Raw genomic sequence first — 21958 nt, forward strand, 5'->3', positions numbered from 1 at the left:
CTAATCTGTGGAGGGGCAGGAGATTCAGACTCTCAGAGGTGGGGAAGATAGGGAATGTTTCCAGAGCTGCTATATGTCTTTGTGGAGAGAGGGGACTCATTTTTCCGACTAACCGGGAGGAGGATGAATCTGCAGTCTGCTCTAGCCAGGGCCATAAAGCACAGGGAACGTCCTCACTCTCATGCTGTTATAACAGATACTGCATGGCAGTGGTGCCGGAGCAGTAAACATCAAATTAGTATTTCATCCTGTCCCTGGTGCGGAGGTGGTTCCTCACATGCCATGGGCCACCTATTGCTTCAGCTTTGGGAGCATTTTCTGAACCCACCAAGGCCCATTCATCACATTCTTTGTCCAGTATTGTTGTTAGTTTAATTATTATTCCTTAAATAGCCTGGAGGACCTAGTCAGGGGCCCAGTGTGCTGGTGCTGTACAAATTAGTAAAAACAAAAAGACAGTCCCTGCCCAGAAAACTCTCAAATTAGAATTATAACAAGGCTCAGTAGGTGGACAACCAGATAGCTGGGGTGCGGTGGGGACAAGGTTACAGCAAAGATGGGTATATTTGTATATATTTTATAGACTCAGTTAGATAGCAGCTACCAGGTGTTGGGCATGTTTTTACTTTTTTACACACACACACACACACACACACACACACACACTGGCGTTATCATTTTGTAAACTCTGAAGTTCTATTATTCGGACACTAAAGACCCCTGGGCAGGCAGTAATTTTTGCAAGGAGAAAAAGCTTGTCCAAGTGTCCTTAGACAAGCTTCCCCTAACCCCACAGTTGTATACATGTTTCTACTCTGATTGGCTGCCACCTTTTGTCTCAGAGTTGGCACAAGGTGAGTGTATGTAAATTACATATACACTATGCCAATATAAGTACGTAAACTCATGTGCACACCAAGTCATTTTACATATGAATATAGTAGCAAGGGTTAGTGATATCTATTGTGTAATAAAAACACAGTAGTTTGTAAGTAAACTGTGAGAGCACTGATGATGTAATAAGTAAATTATTATTATTTATTATGTGTATTACTGTATTGCCTAGGAACCCTAGTCACGGACCAAGACTCCATGGTGCTAGGTGTTGTACAAACACAAAACAAAAAGATAGTCCCCGCTCTAGAGAGTTTTACAGTCTAAGCATAAAACAAGAGACAATATATGTATACAGACAGACTGACAGGAAGTAAGGAAATAAGAAGACAATACTGATTAGCATGCTAGGAAGTGGTCTTAGCACACCAGCGGCCTATCATTTAAGTTTTTTGTAGACATCACAAGAAAGGAGAATTTGAAGGAGGATAGTGAGATACCTTGGTGGATATTTGTGGGGAGTTCCTCCCAAGAATAAGAGGCAGCATGGGAGAACATAAGAATGGCCCTACTGGGTCAGACCAAAGGTCCATCTAGCCCAGTATCTTGTCTTCTGACAGTGGCCAGTGCCAGGTGACCCAGAGGGAATGAACAGAACAGGTAATCATCAAGTGATCCATACCCTGTTGCTCATTCCCAGCTACTGGCAACTGAAAAAGCACAAAAGTGCTAGTTTGAAAATGTAATAAATGGGTGATGCAAGCTAACATCACAGGCCCATTAGAGGTGGGAGCTGACCTCTCAATACTAAATAATGACAGATGACAGAAATGGTGGGGATAGATCCTGAAGGGCTTTGGAAGTAAAGGCAAGCAGTGTACATTTGATGCACTAGAGAAGAGGGAGCCTGTGGAAGGATGCAAAGAGAAGGGTGACATGGCAAAAGCAATGGGCTAGGAAAATGCTATTTGCAGAAGCATTCTGAGTGGATACGAGTGGTGCAAGACTGCATTTGTTGAGGCCAGAGAAAAGGATGTTACAGTAATCGATCCCACAAAGTGATGAGAGCCTGGATGGGAGTTTTAGCTGGATGGATGGATAGTAAAAGTCATATCTTAGAGGTGTTATGTGGAAAGAATTGGCATGATTTAGACATAGCCTGAATGTAAGGACCTAGAAAAAGGTCTGAGTCAAAGATGTAGGCCTGAATGACAGGCAGAGTGGTGTGATGTCCACGGTGATTGAGAAAGAAGGTAGCGGGGAGGAAAGATTAAGAGCTTTGTTTTAGTCATATTAAGTTTGAACTGATGACTGACCTCCATAAGGCACAGGCGCCGACTTTCCTGCTTTCCCCTGGGAGCTCGAACCCCACTCTGCCCCCGGCCCTGCCCCCACTTCACCCTTTCCATGCGGCCCCACCCCAGCCCACCTCTTCCCACCCCTTCCCCAAAGTCCCCGCCCCAACTCCGCTCCCACTCCAACCCCTTCCACAAATCCCTGGCCCCACCTCCTCCCCTGAGCGCGCCACGTTCCCGCTCCTCCCCCGCCTTCCCAGCAGGCCGCCAAACAGCTGTTTGGCGCCGGCCGGGGGGAAGCGTGGGGCGAGGGGTGAGGGGAGCTTGAGTGCCAGTGGGTGTAGAGCACCCACTAATTTTCCCCCATAGATGCTGCAGCCCTGGAGCACCCACAGAGTCAGCGCCTATGCCATGAGGAGATGTTGGAGTGACAGGCCAAGATTTTAAGGAGGCAGGTCTGGAGTAGCGAGGTAGGTTTGTGAGTCATCAGCATAAAGATGGTCATTGAATTTATGTTTGTGAATGAAATTACCCAAGATAAGCTATAGAAAAAGAGGACTAAGTACTGAACTCTATGGAACCCCCCACAGAAAGTGGGAGAGCAGGCGAGGAAGATCCTCTGAAGAACATGCTGAAGTAGCGATTAGAGAGATAGGAAGGGAGCCAGTAGAGAACAGAGTAACAGAGGTCAAAGGAGGACAATAGTTCAAGAAGACAGGCATGGTTTACTCTGTCAAAGGTGGCTGACAGGGCAAGGAGGATGAGAATGGAGTACTGGTTCTGACCTTCAGTGGAATGCAAGGAGTGGAAGATGGATTGGAGAAAGTCTAGGATGGAATTGGAGGAGGGGAACTCCAAACAGTAATTGTAAAAGTATGTTCAGTGATCTTAGAGATGGAAGGGAGAGGGGCAGTAAGTGGAGAGGCATGAGAGTGGGCACAAAGGAGATCAGATCACTGTGATGCAATGAGGTCACTGGGGCAAGTGGAGAGGTTACAGCAAACAAGAAATGAAGGTATCTATAACAGGGGAGAAAGGGGAGAGAGCTGTAGGATGGGGTCTGGAAGGATATACATGTCAGTGACGTATATTTCCTTCCAGGACATAGAGGTTTAGACTGGAGTAAATGCAATGCAAGTCTGAGGAGATGGACACATTGAAATCAATGCCATGATTCCTCTTTACTTCACTGAGGTCATTGCGTGTCCTGCATGACAGAATTGTGGTCTAGTGCTCTCACCACTGAACTTCACCTCATTGGAAAGCATAGGAAGCCTAAATTATCAAAAAAGAAAGCTGATGGAATGGATATTTTGAAAGGCTCACATACATTCAGCCTTGTCATTAGAAGATGCAGTTCCACTGATGTCAGCAGAATAGCACACACCTTCCTGAGGGCAGAAATCCCCCCTAAAGCAGTGGTGCCCAAACTTTTCCTGTCGCGATCCTCCCTTACTAGTAATGAAATCTGTCCGTGCCCTCCTCCATTACTGCATAGTAGGCTCAGCAGAGGTGCTTGGGCTGAAGGTGGAGCTGGAGGGAGAACTGGAGTTGGGGAAAGAGCTGGGGCTAGAGGTGGAATTGGCCTGGGGGCGGAGAGGGAATGAGGGCAGAGCTGGGCTGGGGGCAGAGTGGAGCTAGGGCTGGGGCCGGAGCTGGGCTGGATGGAGCTCTCTCTGCACCCCCCTGTGGGGGCTGATCCAGGCCCTGCTGCATCCCACCCCCTGAATGTTCCTCCACATCACCCGCAGGGGGGGCGCCCCACCGTTTGGGGACAACTGCCCTCAAGTGGTAAAATGTTGCTAAGAAAAGCTAGGTCAGTAGAAGAAATAAATTGAAGACTAAACCATTAAACTCTTTTAGTACACAGAAAGCAAGTGGCTGAGCGCAGAGTTAGAGAGGCCCTTTATTAAAGGATGAGAGTGGGAAGTTAGTGAAATGAAATAAACTAGATACTGCTGGGTCTTTGTTTCAGCAATCACAGAAGGAGCTGAAGGTCACATTCTGGGGCTGGATCACACTTTCCAGAGGGGGTTAGGTGGCAGAGGAGAGAGTGAGCCAATTAAATGATTTACCTCTCCACTACCGGAATGTGGGTTCTCTCATGCAAAATTCTAACATCAGATGCTTTGAGGCTTAGCACAGGGAGCCGCTTATGTAATTGGGAAGCTGGGAAAGCAGGAGGGCCTGACGAATTACATTCCAGCATGCTGAAGAAATAAGAGCCTTTGAAAGGAGAGATAGTGAGAGTGTTTAGCATGGCAGAGGTGGCAGGCGATTGGTTGGTTGGTTTGTTTTTTAGTAGCCTACTGATGATGTGGAAGTTTGGAGAGGATGAATGATTGGTGAATGGGAAACAAACACATTACGAATCATAGAATATTAGAGTTGGAAGGGACCTCAGGAGGTCATCTAGTCCAACCCCCTGCTCAAAGCAGGACCAATCCCCAACTAAATAATCTCAGCCAGGGCTTTGTCAAGCTGGACCTTAAAAACCTCTAAGGAAGGAGATTCCACCACCTCCTAGGTAACCCATTCCAGTGTTTCACCGCCCTCCTAGTGAAAAAGTTTTTCCTAATATCCAACCTAAACTTCCCGCACTGCAACTTGAGACCATTACTCCTTGTTCTGTCAGGACTGCAGAAAGATGGGCTATTGCAATGGCAGACCATTTGGTGGAAGTGTGACTTTAGAGATTAGGAATACTAATACTCTGAACTTCTACCTCACCTTCCAGCCAAACATCTCAAAGCGTATTATCAACATGAGTGAGTTCAGTCATGCAATATGCCTCTGAAGAAGGGAAGGAGTGTTTATTCTCATGCTACAGATGAGGAATACTGAGGCCCTGCAAAATAAAGTGACTAACCCAAGGCCAGTGGCCAATATTCACTGCTGCAGTCGGATACCATGGAGCGCAGCAGAGTGGGGGCTGTGAGGGAGATGGTAGGCCTCTGGTCAGTTCTGCACTAGTCCCAGCTGCACCAGCTGGTAATCACTCCCAAGGAGCCATCTGCTAGCAGTGCACAGAGGGAGCATTCAAGGGGAACCCCCCACGGGGAAATTGCAGCTGCCGTCTATTCCCCTGGCACCACCCGAATCTTGCAAAGGGAACAGAGCAGACAGAGAATCTGGATCACTGAGTCATTTGCTTGGCACAGAGTCCAGGATCATAGTATCCTACCCTAACCGTTACCTATGCTGCCTTTCTTATGGTTATCAAGCAAAAACTAGCTGTGTAAGATCCTGAAAAGAAATGAATGAAATGATGCCAATAATGTATTTGAGATGATAATTAATGGTTTGAAAATGAGTATAATGGATTACACTTAAGAAGGTTAACAAAACAGGGTGTTATAAGCAGCACATGGTGACTGATATATGAAACGAAGTATCAAAAGAATATTATGCATCATTTTGAGGGAAAACTGAACACACTTTTTGGTGAAAGAAAATCTATTAAGTACTTATCTGACTCCCATCAGCATAGTATCTATGCACCTAAGTAGTTAGACATTGTTAATATATTTTGGCATAAATCAGATAAAATGTTAGCCTGATTTTTGTGTGTGTGTGTACTGAGATTTTGAGGGTGAGAAGTGATGAGGCATATCAACTTCATCATAGTTTCATATTCCAGAGCATGTTCAGATTCTGTGGCCATGTGTGCAGCATAAATACCTGGATAGATTAGATAACACGTTTTTCTAGATCTGATATAATTTAAATGAGTAGATTATTTTGGTGAAATGACACCTTCCCCCCGCCCCGTATTCTAGTGCTGCTCAGAATTCTGGTGCTGAGAACTTGTGTAAACTGACATTTAATGTACTCTTTGCATTTAATCACAAAGCACAGTACCAACAGTAATATATTAGGCATCAATCTTTTGAGTGACTCTGTGAAGACAGACTCCAGCACTCACATGGAACCTCACTGTTTTGCTGGGGCGTGGTGTGGGCACAGGGGGTCTGTTCATGCAGACTTATTTGCACAATTGTGCCATTTAGTTTCACAGCAGCCTTATGAGGTAGGCATTATTTTACATTTTGAGAAACAGAGGCACAGAGAGTTATGTGGCTTACCCTATGTCACTCAGCAAATCAGTGACAGACCCTGGAATAATATTCCATATTGTCTGACTCCCAGCCCAGTGTTTTAGCCATTAAACCATGCTTGCCATAAAGTTTTAGATTAATATTGAATATAAATTACACCAGAGTCAAATCCCAGAAAACTTATTGCCATTATATATGTCCAGTTGCATCATTCCTTATCCACCTTTGGACAACTACTCCCTTTCTAGAGTCCTGAACAATTATTCACTTCTGTCCTCCTTGCCTTTCATGAAATATGATGTCAGCTCAGCGGCAGAGGCAGCACAGAATTCTCGTACTCTTTTTTATTTTATCTCTTTTTCTCTTTTCTTTTTCTTTCTTTGCATTTTGCTATATTTTATGTAATAGGAAAAGTGTTCAGGATGTAGGCGTCTGCTTTGCTTTGATGTTTAACCATCTTTGAAAGCTGTTTACTGATTCATATACTCCATCATCATGAACATTATCCCTTAAATAATCCGGCCTCATGACGTGGCATTTACCTCTATAAGGGATATTATTAGCTCCTTATGTATCTTTCAGGTTTTTGGTGTGTGTAGAGGCATGTATTTTTTTCCCACAGAAACAAAGAAAGATTGTAAAGGGTGTATAAGATCAAAGCATCTAGCATTTTTATCATCAGCTGCCATCCCCAGTGAGGCACCGTGGGCTAGCTGGAAATTTGATCTTTATTGACTTTGCCACCTCAGAGAATAAAGAAAATGGGTAAAAAACAAAAATAGTAATTGTAAATAGCTCCTGTGTAGCAGAGCTGTCATGAAGCAGATTGATTCAGTCGTGGCAGAGTAGCTTTATTGATTGTGAGTCCTTAGTGAATTAAAAAGAGGATCAAATGACTTAATCTTTCCTTTTTGTGTGTCTGACTGTAACAACTGAATGTTCTGATAGGATAGACACACACACAAGTTTCAAAATGTTATCTACTTCAGTCAGCAATAGTTCTTTCAGAGATGAGAAGAGAGGTCTTCAAAAACTCAGCAGGGTTAAATGTTCTTTACTGTACTACAGTCTAAGAGTGGCAGAAATTATGTTGTTTAGGTTTTTAAGTCTTCAGGTCTGATGATTCTAGGTGGAAACAAGAAACACTAACATAGGAATTACAGTCCCTTCCTTCAGATGTTCATAGTGTGTCCCTAAATTTTAGCTCTTAGTCTGACCCTCAGATTTGTTGCTGAGACAAAAAAAAGTCAGTATTGGATGCACCTAGAGCAAACAATAATCTAAGTTTTTATTGTTAATAAATACACTTTGAGAGGGGTTTTCATCTGAGGATCTCCAATTACTTTCACAAACAATAATTGACTGTGCCTCCCAACATGCGTGTGGAGTATGTGAATATTCTACCCATTGTACAGATGAGTAAAGGGAGGCAAGGAGAGCCAGATTCCCATTTATCCTAAGGCCACTTTACAATGCTGTGGCAGTGAGGATCAGGCCCAGTGAGATTAAATAACATGCCCAATCTCTCAAAGAAAGCCAGTGTCCTGACTTCCAGTCCCCCATTCTCAGCTGCAAACAACTCCTGCCCTTACTATCGGTATGTACTTTACTACAATTGTTCTTTGCCAAGTAAATTAATCTTTTATCAGTAACTCCTGAAATGTGACTGGTTAATCCATTCTGGAATGGGCACCGGCTATGCAATAAGGGTGAAATTCAGTCCGATGGGGAGAGCCCCACGAGGCTTCTATGCTATAAAATATTCCCACGTTTTTCCACCACAGAGAAGGGAGTGAGCAGAAATAGAGCAGCCATGCAGGGGCCTCAGTGCCAGACCTGAATAAGCTGATGAGCAAGGAGTACAGGGAGAGGAGCTACTGGATCCACATGTATGATGATCCCATGACCCAGTATCCTCACATGAGAGGCATGAGGGACCAAAGCCACTGTTCCAGTCCATAGGCTGAAATAGCAATAGCAGGGCTGTGCTGAAGCTCTATGTCCTGCCTGTAGTTTTGGAGGTGGATTCTGACCCATCCCTGTTGAGTTCCCTGCACAGGGCCTGATGACTTGAGCTTTGAGCAAGAGCAAATTTCATCTCAGTCCATCTCTCTGTCATCTCCTCCTGGGTGACTCTGTCTTCTTAAACTTAACATGGCCCAATGGAACTCTTGATCTTCTGTCAAAATCCTGCCCCTTTCCTTCTGTCAGCCTTGAACATTGCCATCCTCTTTGTCACCGAGGCCTGCAAACTGGGCCATATCCTTTGCTTTGTTCAGGCCTTGTCTAGTTCCTGCTGTTTCTTCCTCCACAGCCTCTCAGAGGACTGGACTACACACAGACTTGCACTGAAATGACTGAATTGGTTTCAATTCACACCTTTTGTTATTTTGGTGCATACCTGCATGTGGACACTCTTACTCCAGATTGAAAGGGTCCTGTTTCGATTTTGCTTCAGTCGAAAAAAAAACAATAACAAAGGAGTGAACTAAAACTGATTTCACTGCAAGTTTGCTTGTAGACCAATCCTAAAATGCTGTTTTCGCTCATTGTCCTGGCAGCTAAAACTCTCTCATCCTGGTCTTCCTGCTCTCCTGCCTTGACTACCTGCTCTCTCTCGCCTCCTGACATCCCATCCAGTTAACTCAAAACACATCTCCCAAAGTCCTCTGCCTTGTCTGTCATTCTCAGTGTGTCATCTCAGGTGTTTTATCCTGCCCTGCCTTTTTCAGCTAGTTAAAGCTTCTCATTGCCCCTGCCCCTCCCAAGGCCTTTCACAACTCTGCCCCTCCCTGCTTCTCTGCTTTTATCCTTTAGCTAGTCCTCCCCTGCCCCTCTTTGCTCTGCCAGTGAGAGCAGCCTTAACACTCCATGTGCCCCCATTTATCCCTGGAATTACCTCCCCATACAAAGCCAATGGCCTCTTCCTCCTCATGACACACTTCTCCCAGGATGCTTACAGGAAACTGCCAACTGATAAGTGTGAGGGTGGAGGTTGCTATTTAGTTATGCTTCAGAACTGTCAAACAGTGCAACATGGGTGACCTGTAGCTATGTAAGCTTATTCCTATTAGGGCAGGTCTTCACTACGGGAGGGGGAGTTGATTTAAGATACGCAAATTCAGCTACGCGAATAGTGTAGCTGAATTCGACGTATTGGAGCCGACTTATCCCGCTGTGACGACGGCGGCAAAATCGACCTCCGCGGCTCCCCGTTGACGGCGCTTACTCCTACCTCTGCTGGTGGAGTAAGTGCGTCGATTCGGGGATAGATTGTCGCGTCCCGACGAGACGCAATAATTCGATCCCCGAGAAATCGATTTCTACCCGCCGATTCAGGCGGGTAGTGTAGACCTAGCCTCACCCTCCTCCTCCCTTCCCTTTCAATGCTATGGTTTGTTAAACTCATCATTTCTTGTCTCAGCTTAGATTGTAAATTCTTCAGGGGAGGGACCCTGTCATTGTATGTGTTCCTACAATCCCTGGCACAGTGGTGCCTTGATTGTGAGTGCTACCAGAACATAAACAACAATGAGCTCTTCCTATGTATTTAAATGCCATTATAGATTTTCCCAGTGTGCACTGGTGACAGTGTATTTTAAAGAAAACTATTTCAATTGTTAATTTGCAGCGTTTGAAGAAGAGTATACATATGACAGTCTCTGCCTCACCTTTCTTTCTTAAATGACTGATCACTGCATCATTTCGTCTTTGCTAAACTTCTGTACATCCATAGGCTGGACACGGATCAATTTGTTTGGATTCAACATACTATAGAAAGTGCTTTTTTTTTTTTTTAAATCGCACACTGGATAGGTAACAAATCGGGTGGCAGCACTGTCCAGTACATGACACTTGGTCTCCAGCATAATGGAGACATTGCCTCTCATATGTTTTTGTCCTCCTTTCTTTCAGGGTAAGTCTTCTCTTACCTAGCTTTTTTAAGTGCCATCTGTCTTCCCTGCTCCCTATCTTCCTCATCAGGGCTTTCTCCAATTTGGAAAATGTGTACCAATAAATCCAGGGAGTAGGCAGCCAGGAACAAAATAGTGTTGCCAAATCTCATTATTTTTTTCCAAGTTTCATGATATTTGGTGCTTTCCTTAAAGCCCCAGTTCCTGGAGTTGCTTGATTTTGTGGAATCTCAGCTTTTGGTGGGGAAAAAAAAGTCTCTTCTCCACAACCTTAAGGGCTAAACTTGAAAATCTGACCCAAGTACACCTTAATTGTTCAGAAACCTGAAGGTAAACTACAAGAGGAAGGGATGTCCCAGTGGTTAGGGCTTTAGTCTGGGACTTGGGAGACGTGGGTTCAATTCCCTACTCTGCCACAGACTTCTTGTATGTGCCCTTTGGCAAGTCACTTTGTCTCTTTGCCTCAGTTTCCCATCTGTAAAATGGGGATAATAGTGCTTCCCTATCTCATAGGGATGTTGTGAGAATAAAGACGGTGAGATGCTCAGATGCTGCAGTGAAGGGGGCCATATAAAGTACCTTAGATAGAAATGATTTTTTTTTTTTAAAGTCTGGGGATTTAAAAAACCAAAAACAAATCTCATGTTTTTTGAACCTTGCCTTAGACTTTTGAATGCTTGAAGTTAGCAGTAGTGAAGGGTGGAGGTGTTAAGGGCTGTGGGGAGACGTTGAGGCCCTTGCTTCTCAAAGAAAGAAGTGGCTATTCCATGGATCTACACCAATTGACACTGGCTGAAGATCTGGCCCAGCACACTTTGTTTGTCTGCACAGTGCCATGCCCTTACATGGGGCTGCATAAGTACTAATCATTTTGAAGGGTTTTGTCTTTGTTTTCAGATTGTAATGGATTTTAAGCACCCAGATGGCCGTACAGTGGCGGTTATGTTGCCTGAACGGAGTTTGCTGGTGATGACTGGAGAATCCAGATATCTGTGGACTCATGGGTATGTGCTGAAACTCTTATGTTAACTGCATGACTTACATAAAATGGGAGATGGATAGAACTGCCCCCCCCCCCCCTTAATGTACTATATTTAAATCTGTTCTGAAGGAAATTGACTTGAATGATATCATTAAATATACAGGCCATGATTCTCCCGTCTTTTCAAGATGTGCTCAGACCAAGTGAAAAAGCAGAGCCTATAGGAAATCATTTGCAGCTCCCTGATTCAGAGCTGCAAAGGGGTAGTCCTGACTTTCACCACTGGCATAAGATTGCTCAGGGACCTTATGCTGGTGAAGGATTGGGTATAATAGAACTCCAGTTTACACCCACCTCGTCCCACCCATGCCTGACCCCTGATACATCTCCCTCCCCTTCCCTATGCCTGGGTTTGAGTGGGAGAGGGGTTTGGTTCAGGAGGCTGTGGACCCACCTCTGTCAGCACAGGGATTGGGTCCTTCTACCAGCTATCTCCAACTGGGTTAAGACCACTTTTGACTGCTTATACAGCACAAAGTGGCCTTAACAAAGTGGGGTTTCTGCAGTAGGGATTTCCTGATGAATGCACCTTGAGGTGTTATTTATTATAGAGATTAAAGGGCACATCTATACTTACTTTATGTGTTTCCCAGTTGTGCATGATTTTAACAGCAAAATAAAATAAAATGCGCAAATGTATGTCTAATCAAAGGGTACGTCTATACTTACTTCCTGGTCCGGATGTAAGCGATCGATCTTCTGGGATTGATTTATCGCGTCTTGTCTAGACGCGATACATCGATCCCGGATCGATTCCGGAAGTGCTTGCCGTCGACGCCGGTACTCCAGCTCAGCGAGAGGAGTACGCGGCATCGACGGGGGAGCCTGCCTGCCGCGTCTGGACCCGCGTAAGTTCGGACTAAGGTACTTCGAATTCAGCTATGTTATTAACGTAGCTGAATTTGTGTACCTTAGTCCAAAGTGGGGGGTTAGTGTGGACCAGGCCAAAGATATGCTGTTAAAATCATGCACAACTGGGAAACACATATGGCAGGAACTTGGGAACATAGAAATCAGCATATGGGATCAGATCATTTGTCTCCCTAGTCCATCATACTGAATGCTCTGGGCAGTAAAGCCCTTTGTTGACAGAATAGATCCAACATGCTCATCAGCAATATGAGCTTCTTGTGCTGTCCTCTCTCAACCTTCCTCTGCAGGGATAGTCTCTAGCCAGGATTAAGAATATGATTCACTTGCCATGTCAGCAGAATCCCTCTCCTCACTGCTGAGACTTCGAACAAGGGTGCCAGTTGTGGTGGATTTTGTACTGTGGACACGTGTCAACTAAGAACCAGACTCAGATCACCAGTTCATTTCACACGTCTTCAGATGATCAGTCTTTGGGTCCATGGACTTGGGCCAGATTCAAACCAGGGATCCCAGGACTTTCTCCCTTGAGGCAGTAATTCCTGGCCAGGCTTTTGGTGTACTTTGTCCACCTTTCCTAAAAATGCTTTGTCCGACATTTTCAAAGGGATCCACATATATTTTTTTAAAAGGCATTTGTGGGCCAGATCCTCAGCTTATGCAAATTGGCATAGCTTCATTGATTTCAGCATATGCTTAGGAGGCAAAACACCCACCTCATATATCTTTCTAGTTGTCTCTGCTCCCCTTAGTTTCTTTGCTCTCAAATGCCACTTGATGCAATCAATAGAGCAATGTCCATTTGCACCAGATGAGGATCTGGCCCTTTGTGTCTAAAATGGACACTTTCAACAGTTGGCGTTTCATAGTAAAGAAACTAAGGAGAGTAGACACAACTAGACAGACATTTGATTTGGTGTGTAGCCTTCCAGTGAAGCATGCAGTTGCAGTCTCCACAAAATTAGATAATTGCCATGGAAGCAAATGTAGTCACTTCATTTGCAAATATAACTAATCATGATGTATTTAAGATCATCTGTATTGCTTTTTATCTACTTCTTACAAATCAAATTACTGAGAGCAAGAGGTTCAATTTTGAAATCATTCTGGAAATGTTTTCATCGCATGTACTTGGAGGCCAGGGAAATTAGAGACTTCATTTAATCCTATTAACATTGTACATGGAGAAAAGTGTTATTTTTTCCCTGTTTCAAATGGAGCTCTTGTTTCTGAGAGCAGCATAGGGTTAAGAAACAAATTAGACAGTATCAGAAAGGAGATATGGAGGACAAAGTACTCATTTTGCCTTGTCAGTACAATTAGCCTTGCACTTCCTTATGGGTTTTTCATTTTGGTTCCAATGGGTATTTTTTGTTGTTGAGTACAAATGTTCAATGACCCCACAACAGCAGTGACTTCAGTGGAGCTAGGGCTGACGTACACAAGCTGGCCATGCAGTTGGAGCTGTGCATTCTCAGAGGCTCCTCCCTTCTGGCTCACAGGTAGCTGCTTCTCTGTAGATTCCAGGCTCCCCTGGACTCCCTTATTAAGCCTTCCATTCCCAGCTCTGCCTCATTACTCCTCTCTGGATCTGTGGAAGATCCAGACAGGGAGTTAATTTGCTGCATTCTGGTTTTTAGGCAGGGCACCCCAGTTTTCTCTGTGTGGCAGGGTACAAGAGGCCACTTCATTGAACATACCAATTGGGGAGACTGTGTACATTAATGAGCAAGAGGTACTCCTGGGGGAATTCTGTGCATCTGCGGATGAGCAGAATTCATCTGTCCCGCATAATTTTGTATTTTCTTGCATAAAATGTATTTTGCCTAAGAAGTGCTGCAGTTCTGTCTTTTGCCCACCAGAGGCCACTGTGGTGCCAGAACTGTCAACTGCATGAAGGCAACTGGCTGTTCTGGCACCACAGTGGCCTCCAGTGGGCAAAAGGCAGAACTGCAGCATTTCTTAAGCAAAATGTACACCTCTACCCCAATATAACGCGACCTGATGTAACACTAATTCTGATATAACGCGGTAAAGCAGTACTCCGGGGGGGCGGGGCGCGGGGCTGCGCGGTTTCATCTATAATGCGGTAAGATTTTTTGGCTCCCGAGGACAGCGTTATATCGAGGTAGAGGTGTATTTTATGCGAGGAAAAAAATTTCTATGCCCAGTGCTACAGAATTCCCCCAGGAGTTTGTTCATCACAGCACCCTGCCTGTGGACCCAGGTTAGGCCAGAGTGGGGCACACAGGGCAACTGGGGAGGTCACAGACTGGGGTTCAGAATGGTTAGTGTGGGGGACAGACTGGGGCATGGCTCAGGAGCTGTGGCGGTGACAGCTTTGCCTGAGGACGGGGTGCTGCAGAGACCCATGGGGATGAGGGGTGCAGGGACAGGGGCAGATGTGCCTGACTGAATGGGAGAGCCCTGGGGTCAGCCAGGGTCTGCATGGGGGAGGCTTCCCAATTCCCTAACAATCCCACCCCCCGCAAAGAAAAAACCTTCTCTCACCTACACCCAACACCCTCCAGGTTCACTCCTAGGCTCCTTTCCTCTCCCTCAGCTCCTCCATTACTCCTGTTTCTGACAGGTGCAGGAAATACAGCTCTGTATTGTCATTTAAATTAATTACTCAACGTTCTGTATTAATATGCCTAGTAAAGAATCTATTTGTCCAAAAAAAAAAAAAAATGACCAGAATCTTTTTTTTTTTTTTTGGTCTGTCTTGCTACAGACATTCTTGCTGACAGATATTTTGAAATAAATTACCAAAATAATTGAAACTGGCATGATGATATTGTATTATTTTGACAATAATGCAGAATATGGAGAATTTTGCAGAATCTTCCAATATTTTGTGCAGAATTTTTAATTTTTTGGTGCATAATTCCCCCAGGAGTAAAGAGGGTGCTGATCAGGATGTAAGCACCAGTGCAAAAACACTCTCCTTGTTTTAAAACAAATCTGATCATTTGTATGTGGCCTTGAGCAAGTTTCAGAGGTCCATGGTGCACCTGGCCTCTCAGATAGGTGTATATATACAGACTGGATGGTGCGGGTGTTACTTGGAAAAAGTTACAATACAAATTAGAGATGATGAAGAGATGGGATTGATTGTTGTGCTTTGCAGAAAGATATGAATAAACTATCTGCTCGTCTGATCCCAGTAGGGTTAAATTCAGCTTACCAGCATGGAAGTCAGTATTACATCGAACTCCTCTCCTGCTGAGAATCAAGTACTCACTTTGAAGTGAGAGTTCTGAAGGGGCTTCAGTACGAGGCCAGTTCCTCAGAGACTAATTCTTTTTATTGAGGAAATTTCTGTATTAATCTCCTTGATGACGGAGTTCAGGAAATGCCTCAGTGTAACAATAACCACTTTGAAGTGCCGAGCTATTTCCCTGAAAGGTCTCAACTTTGTTCCAAAGTTTCCTGCTGTATTCTGTGTGAAAGCTGTGAGAAAGCACATGTGGGTGCAGCTATGTCCCTCTTATGTCCCACATCCTCTGCTTTGCTTCCTCATGCTTTCCCCATGATTCTGTGCTTCCTGCCATCCTACAGCCAGGTCTAGCTTGAATAAGGCTGTGCAAAATTCCCATTTTGGAACCTCTTCATTATGAAAGCCAGAACTTTTCACAGAGTTGTATGAAATGTTTGTTGACATTACCCCAAAACAAACTGAAAAACAAAAATAATTTCATTACCAAAATCTCGCTTTGCTGAAATGCCTCTGCCTCTCCATTCTTCCTCACAAGACCTGGGTCAAAGCCAAAAGAAAATGAAATCATGCAGGGACTTCATTGCCAGCCCTCCTGGCTCCTATCTCGCCTGTTTGATATGTCCCTTTCTTTCTGGTGGGCTGGTGAGGTTTACTACTGTGTCCTTCAAACCAGTGGTCTGCAGGATTACATCCTTGTTAGACGTGTTTTACAGAATGGTCACGTTACTTGGCTCACCTACGGTAGAGGGCTGGAAAAGCAGGGTTGTTGCAGATCAAGACTGAATGAATTGGCAGGTTTGTGTCAGGAAGCTTGCAATCGACCAGGGTAGAGCCGTTATTTCCACAAGCACCAATTACACTCAAATAAATAATACTGATTATCTTTCAAAAATGTTCTTCTCGAGACATCTTTCATCTTCTCTGGCTCATAGGATAGGGATCTGGGCGGAAAATAAACAACAACCAAAACCAGACCCTGTGTGTGGGGCGGAAAATTGTAAAAAAAAAATTAAATTTCTCAGTAAGTAGTGAAATCCGCTGACTCCTGTTGTACCACTCGCTTTCCCTTTGGAGTCTAATTCTTTCTGGGTTGCAGTGGAATAGGGTGAAAACCCTTATGGCACAGTCCTAGGGGGCTGGATTTGTACCTTGCAGTCCAGCCTGAGTCAGGGGCTGCACACAACTGTGCAGGCTCAGGAAGAGGCAGGGCTTCTGAGGGTCACAATTCTGTCCCTGCTTCCCCCTTTGCTCCATGGGGGAGCTAAACTTGTGCCAGTCTTTTCCCTAGTGAAACTCACTTCTCCCTGTGTGCCAGTTCCGTGCTGGCCAGCATGTTGGTGGGGTGGAGTTAAGGTTTTATCTTTCCCAGAACACTTGTATAAGAGAGGGAGTAGCAGCCTCCTGCTCTCCTACCACAGGTCTGGTGATGTGGGAGCCTGCACATGGGAATAAGGGGCCTCCATAATCCCCTTAATCCTATGCAAGTCAGGTTCACAGGTGAGCCCATAGAACTTCATAGAAAAAAATATTCTACCATAGACTTCTCTAGCATGGTTCAAAAAATCCTATATAAATGATCTCATTTTCAATTACAATGTATAGATTGAGTCATTTTACAGTTAAATGTCTATAGAATCCTATTCATTTTGTCCCTATTCAATACTAGTCAAGTCTTGCTTATTTCATACATAGGGCCCTTCATTTTTGGTGTTTATTTTATTTATTCTTTCCTGGGAATTTATTGGTGTTTATTACTACTACAACAAAAACAGGTGAAAATCGGTGGAAAAAAACAATTAATAATTTTTCTGGGTAAATATCGGGGTTTATTCAGTAAATTAATGCTTTGATTAATGGAATTCAATGTGGTTTGCTGCAGAACTAAAACAAATTCAAAACACAATGCCACCTGTGAGTTTAAGAAAACAATACATCTCTAATCCCCAAATAAAACTTTTCATTTGAATAAACAGTTTACTGTTGTAGACTTAGAACTATTAGCCTATAAATATTTACATATAATAATTGGGCCACACCATTTGTAGCACATACAGTCAACTTCATCCTTTTTTCCTGCTTTTTTTTTTTTTTTTTTAACTTTCAAACACTTCCTTGTATTCTGAAAGTATTCGGATACAGATTTTCATTTTCTTTCTATTTTAGTGCGTCAGATCTTTATCTGCTAACAGCTTGAAATGTGTACGTAGTGGGTGTGAGATTCATCAGTACATTCAGATGCTCACGCACTTCAGAGCTGGCATGTGTGCCTGTTTGTTTATTGTGTGTATCTTCTAGATTCACACATAACCTTACTTCAACAGGCAGTTTTGCATATACACACAGACTAATGTATTATTGTAATACATATAGCTCATGCAATGTATTGTATTTTCCTAATAAAACAAGTTTTTTATATATTTGAATTATACAGAAGTAGGTGGAAATTGGGAAAAAAAGAAGAATATTTTTTGTAAAACCTGGGATTTTTTCAGTAAAAATCAGTTAAAACTGAAAGCTAAATCTGGGAAAGAAAAGTCAATTTCTGCTTCCATGGCTCAGAAATGTAAATCCTCCTATGTGCCTGGTACTGTATCTAAAGCTGCCCTGCCTTGCTAGGCTTCAGATAGAGAGGTGCAATGTCCATTTAGTCCACCCAATTCTTTCTTTGGGGGAGAGCCCAGGGCTGGGGCAGCAGGAGGTGCGGCGGGGGGAGGGAAGAGCCCAGGCTGGGGCAGCAGGAGGTGCAGGTGGGGGCCAGAGCTGGGGCAGCAGGTGCAGGGGGGAGAAGAGCCCAGGGCTGGGGCAGCAGGGGGTGGGGGTGGGAAGAGCCCGGGGCTGGGGCGGTAGGGGGTGCGGGTGGCGGGGAGAGCCCAGGGCTGGGGAGGCAGGGGGTGCGGATGGGGGCCAGAGCTGGGGCAGCAGGGGATGTGGGTGGGGGAGAGTCCAGGGCTGGGGCAACACAGGGGTGCAGGGGGAGCCCAGGGCTGAGGTGAGGGGCGGCAAAAAACCTAGAGCTGGCTCTGTTCCTACCATTTACAACAAGCTATAGCATGAGGTTTCAGTTCTACACTCCTTCCCCCTCCCTTTCCTGTTAATTGCGGCCGAGGGAATGCTGGGAACAGGGCTGGCTCCAGGCACCAGCTTCTCAAGCAGGTGCTTGGGGTGGCCGCTCCGGAGAGGGGCGGCAGGTCCAGGTATTTGGCGGCAATTCGGCGGACGGTCCCTCACTCCGCCTGGGAGTGAAGGACGTCCAGCCGAATTGCCACCGCAGATCGCGATTGCGGCTGTTTTTAGATCGCAATCGCGGCTTTTTTTTTTTTTTTTTTTTGGTTTTGGCTGCTTGGGGCGGCCAAAACCCTGGAGCCGGCCGTGGCTGGGAAATGTAGTTCTTTCCCTGCTCCAGGGCTGGCTCTATAGGCAGGGAGCTAACCAAGGAACTACAGCTCCCAGGGCTCCCTGTTGGTTCTCAGCTCTCATGCTGGATTCTTACGCCCCTGCAAATTTGCCACCCCAAGCACCTGCTTGCTTTGCTGGTGCCTAGAGCCGGCCCTGCACCCAGTAGTATTGGAGATACTCAAATATGAAGGTACCTGCGGTAACTCAGATACCGCTGTGTGGTAACTGTTGGAAACCCTGCCTCCTTAATGGAGACCACTGTATACACCATGTGTAATGTTGATGGATTGCATGTTGCATATTTGCAATTAGAGAAGCAACAGCATGTTAAATAGCATGTTGGAATAAAATTTGTAGCAGGATCTGTTTAAGAATTGCCCTCTAAAAATATAATTAGTTATGAGTTTTAGTCACGGGTATTTTTAGTAAAAGTCATGGACTGGTCACGGGCACTAAACAAAAATCCATGGCCCGTGACCTGTTCATGACTTGTACTATATAACCCTAACTAAAACTTGGGTCGGGGGTGCTTTGTGGGGGCAGTCTGGGGTCGCTGAGGGTGCTGGGGAGGTGACCTGGAACCCTCGCTGGTGCTGGGGGGGAGGGGACCAGGCGGCAGCGCGTGGCCCGGAACCCTTGCTGGTGCTAGCAGGGAGGGTTGGTGGGGCTGGTAGGCTTCCTACCCAGCTCTGCGCAGCTCCCCAGAAGCGGCTGGAATATCCCTGCAGCTCCTATGGGGAGGGAAGGCCAGGGAGGCGCCGCACGCTGCCCCCACCACGAGCACCAGCTCTGCAGCTCCCATTGGCGGGGAATCACAGCCAATGGGAGCTGCGGGAGCGGTGTCCCCGGCAGGGGCAGCTGCAGGGACATACTGTCTGCTTCCAGGGATCTTCCCTTCCCCCCCCCCCGAAGTAAGCACCGCCCTGCACTCCAATCCCCTGCCCCAGCCCTGAGCCACCTCCCACAACCAAATTGCTACAGCAGTGGCCAGTGCGGCTGGCCCAGGGGCTGCACTGGCCGCTGCAGAAGTCACGGAGGTCACGGAGTCCATTATTTCAATGACAGGAGCTCTGGCAGGTTATCCAGTTACAGGCATTACATCATCAGACCAAACGTTCATTGGTGGATCAATCCCAGGGAAGCAGTAGCCTTACATAAATCAACCCTTTCATGGGAGTCACACCTTTGCACCACAGGGAATGATACCCTCTCCAATAATTATTTAAGCTGCCCATCTGAATTGATGATTACCTGTAAACTATGCCCTAGGGACAGTCAGATCAGCTTGTGCATGATCCTAGTAGCTACAGAAAATATAAGTGTAGGCAGCAGAGACTCAGTATCTTTGAAGGCTATAAACAGTGTAATTGCTACGGTTAAGTTACCAATCAGTTCTTTATAAGCAAGCACATTTATTCTGAAGGTGAAAGCATGACAGAAAAACATTAAAAACAATAAAAGAACATACATGCATGCTAATAAGCTTACCAGAGGTCACTCCAGCTCTAACAGGAGCTCTGGTAGGAGTCAGTCCTTCAAACCCCACAAAGGGGTTTTCCTGTGGTTACAAGTTCATATCAGCCTTAGCTGAGAACTAGCACATCTGTGAATAGTGCAGTCTTTCCTTTGTACAGCTTGGGCCTTTGAGCTTCAGATGCCAGGAGAAAGAAATCAGACAGTGGACTCCTCAGGGCATAGCTTCAAAAGACTGGGTTTTTGCATAGCTGGAGGCAGGGAATTTGCATTCACCTCCCCCTCGAGAGGTTACATACAAGCCTAGCTCACAATAATCATAAACCATTCATTTAGTACAATGGACCCCAAAGCTACTTAAACTAAATTCAATGAGGTCTCTCAAGGATATGGCTGGAAATTGCTCCATCTGAGCAGTTTGCCCAGTACAGATTAAATAATCACTTTATTTTGTATTAGGATCACGCCTCGAAAGTTTGATATCGTTCATGCATCTGAGCGACAGAAAGTTGGATCAGTCACTCCTGATGTTGGAGATTTGACATTGAACAGGAGGGGAACAAGGACATCGTTTACTTTTAGGAAAGTGAGGAGAAGCCCTTGCAATTGCAGTAAGTGTCTTGGGTTGATCATTGAATCCTGTGTGTTGTCCTTTTATCAGACCCTTAAGCACAGTTATTTGAAATCGTATGTAATTAATGTTTGGTATTTCTACGAACAGCCCTCACATTCAAAGCTTGCATTTTCCTTGTGTAGCCAAAGAACAAAGCTTATTGGGCACTGTTTCCTTTTAAAAGCAATATGATACTGTATCAGTGAATGGATACTTTCCCCCACCTACATCTCCTCAGCAGGAGAACTTTGTATAACATAAGAATGGCCATACTGGTTCGGACCAAAGGTCCATCTAGCCCAGTATCCTGTCTTCTGACAGTGGCCAGTGCCAGGTACCCCAGAGGGAATGACCAGAACAGGTAATCATCAATTGATCCATCTCTTGTCATCCATTCCCAGCTTCAAGCAAACAAAAGCTAGGGACACTTCAGAGCATGATTTTGTATCCCTGCCCATCCTGGCTAATAACCATTGATGGATCTATCCTCCATGAACTTATCTAGTTCTTTTTTGAACCCTGTTATAGTCTTGGCCTTTACAATATTCTCTGGCAAATAGATCCACAGGTTGACTGTGTGTTGTGTGAAGAAATACTTCCTTTTTTTTATTTTAAACCTGCTGCCTATTAATTTCATTTGGTGACCCCCTGGTTCTTGTGTTGTGAGAAGGAGTAAAGAACATTTTCTTATTTACTTTCTCCAAACCAATTATGATTTTATAGACTTCTATCATATCCCCCCTTCGTCATCTCTTTTCCAAGCTGAAAAGTCCCAATCTTATTATCTCTTCTCATATGAAAGCTGTTCCATATCCATAATCACTTTTCCATTTCCAATATATTTTTTGAGATGGGACGATCAGATCTGCATACAATATTCAAGATGTGAGCATACCATGGATTTATATAGAGGCAATGTGATATTTTCTGTCTTATCATCTACCCCTTTCCTAATGATTCCCAACATTCTGTTAGCTTTTTTAACTGCCACTACGCATTGAGTGGATGTTTTCAGAGAACTGTCCACAATGACTCCAAGACCTCTTTCTTGAGTGGTAATAACTAATTTAGAACCCATCATTTTATATGTATAGTTGGGATTATGTTTTCTAATGTGCATTACTTTGTGTTTATCAACATTGAATTTCATCTGCCATTTTGTTGCCCAGTAACCCAGTTTTGTGAGATCCCTTTGTAACTCTTTGGAGTCTGCTTTGGACATACTGATCCATGAGAGGACCTT

General features: G+C 44.8%; 1 protein-coding gene across 7 annotated transcripts in view; it reads left to right on the top strand.

Annotated features, from left to right (window-relative positions):
- The window catches only part of ALKBH8 (alkB homolog 8, tRNA methyltransferase), an 83798-nt gene that overhangs the window by 40299 nt on the left and 21541 nt on the right, over positions 1–21958 (top strand). For all 7 annotated transcript variants that reach the window (XM_054015540.1, XM_054015544.1, XM_054015538.1 and 4 more), the window contains 2 exons: positions 10999–11105; positions 20562–20713. In XM_054015540.1, the coding sequence (XP_053871515.1) occupies positions 10999–11105; positions 20562–20713 (259 nt within the window). The remainder of the gene's footprint in view (positions 1–10998; positions 11106–20561; positions 20714–21958) is intronic.

The sequence above is a fragment of the Malaclemys terrapin genome, chromosome 1, assembly GCF_027887155.1.
Source record: "Malaclemys terrapin pileata isolate rMalTer1 chromosome 1, rMalTer1.hap1, whole genome shotgun sequence".
Lineage (NCBI taxonomy): Eukaryota > Metazoa > Chordata > Testudines > Emydidae > Malaclemys > Malaclemys terrapin.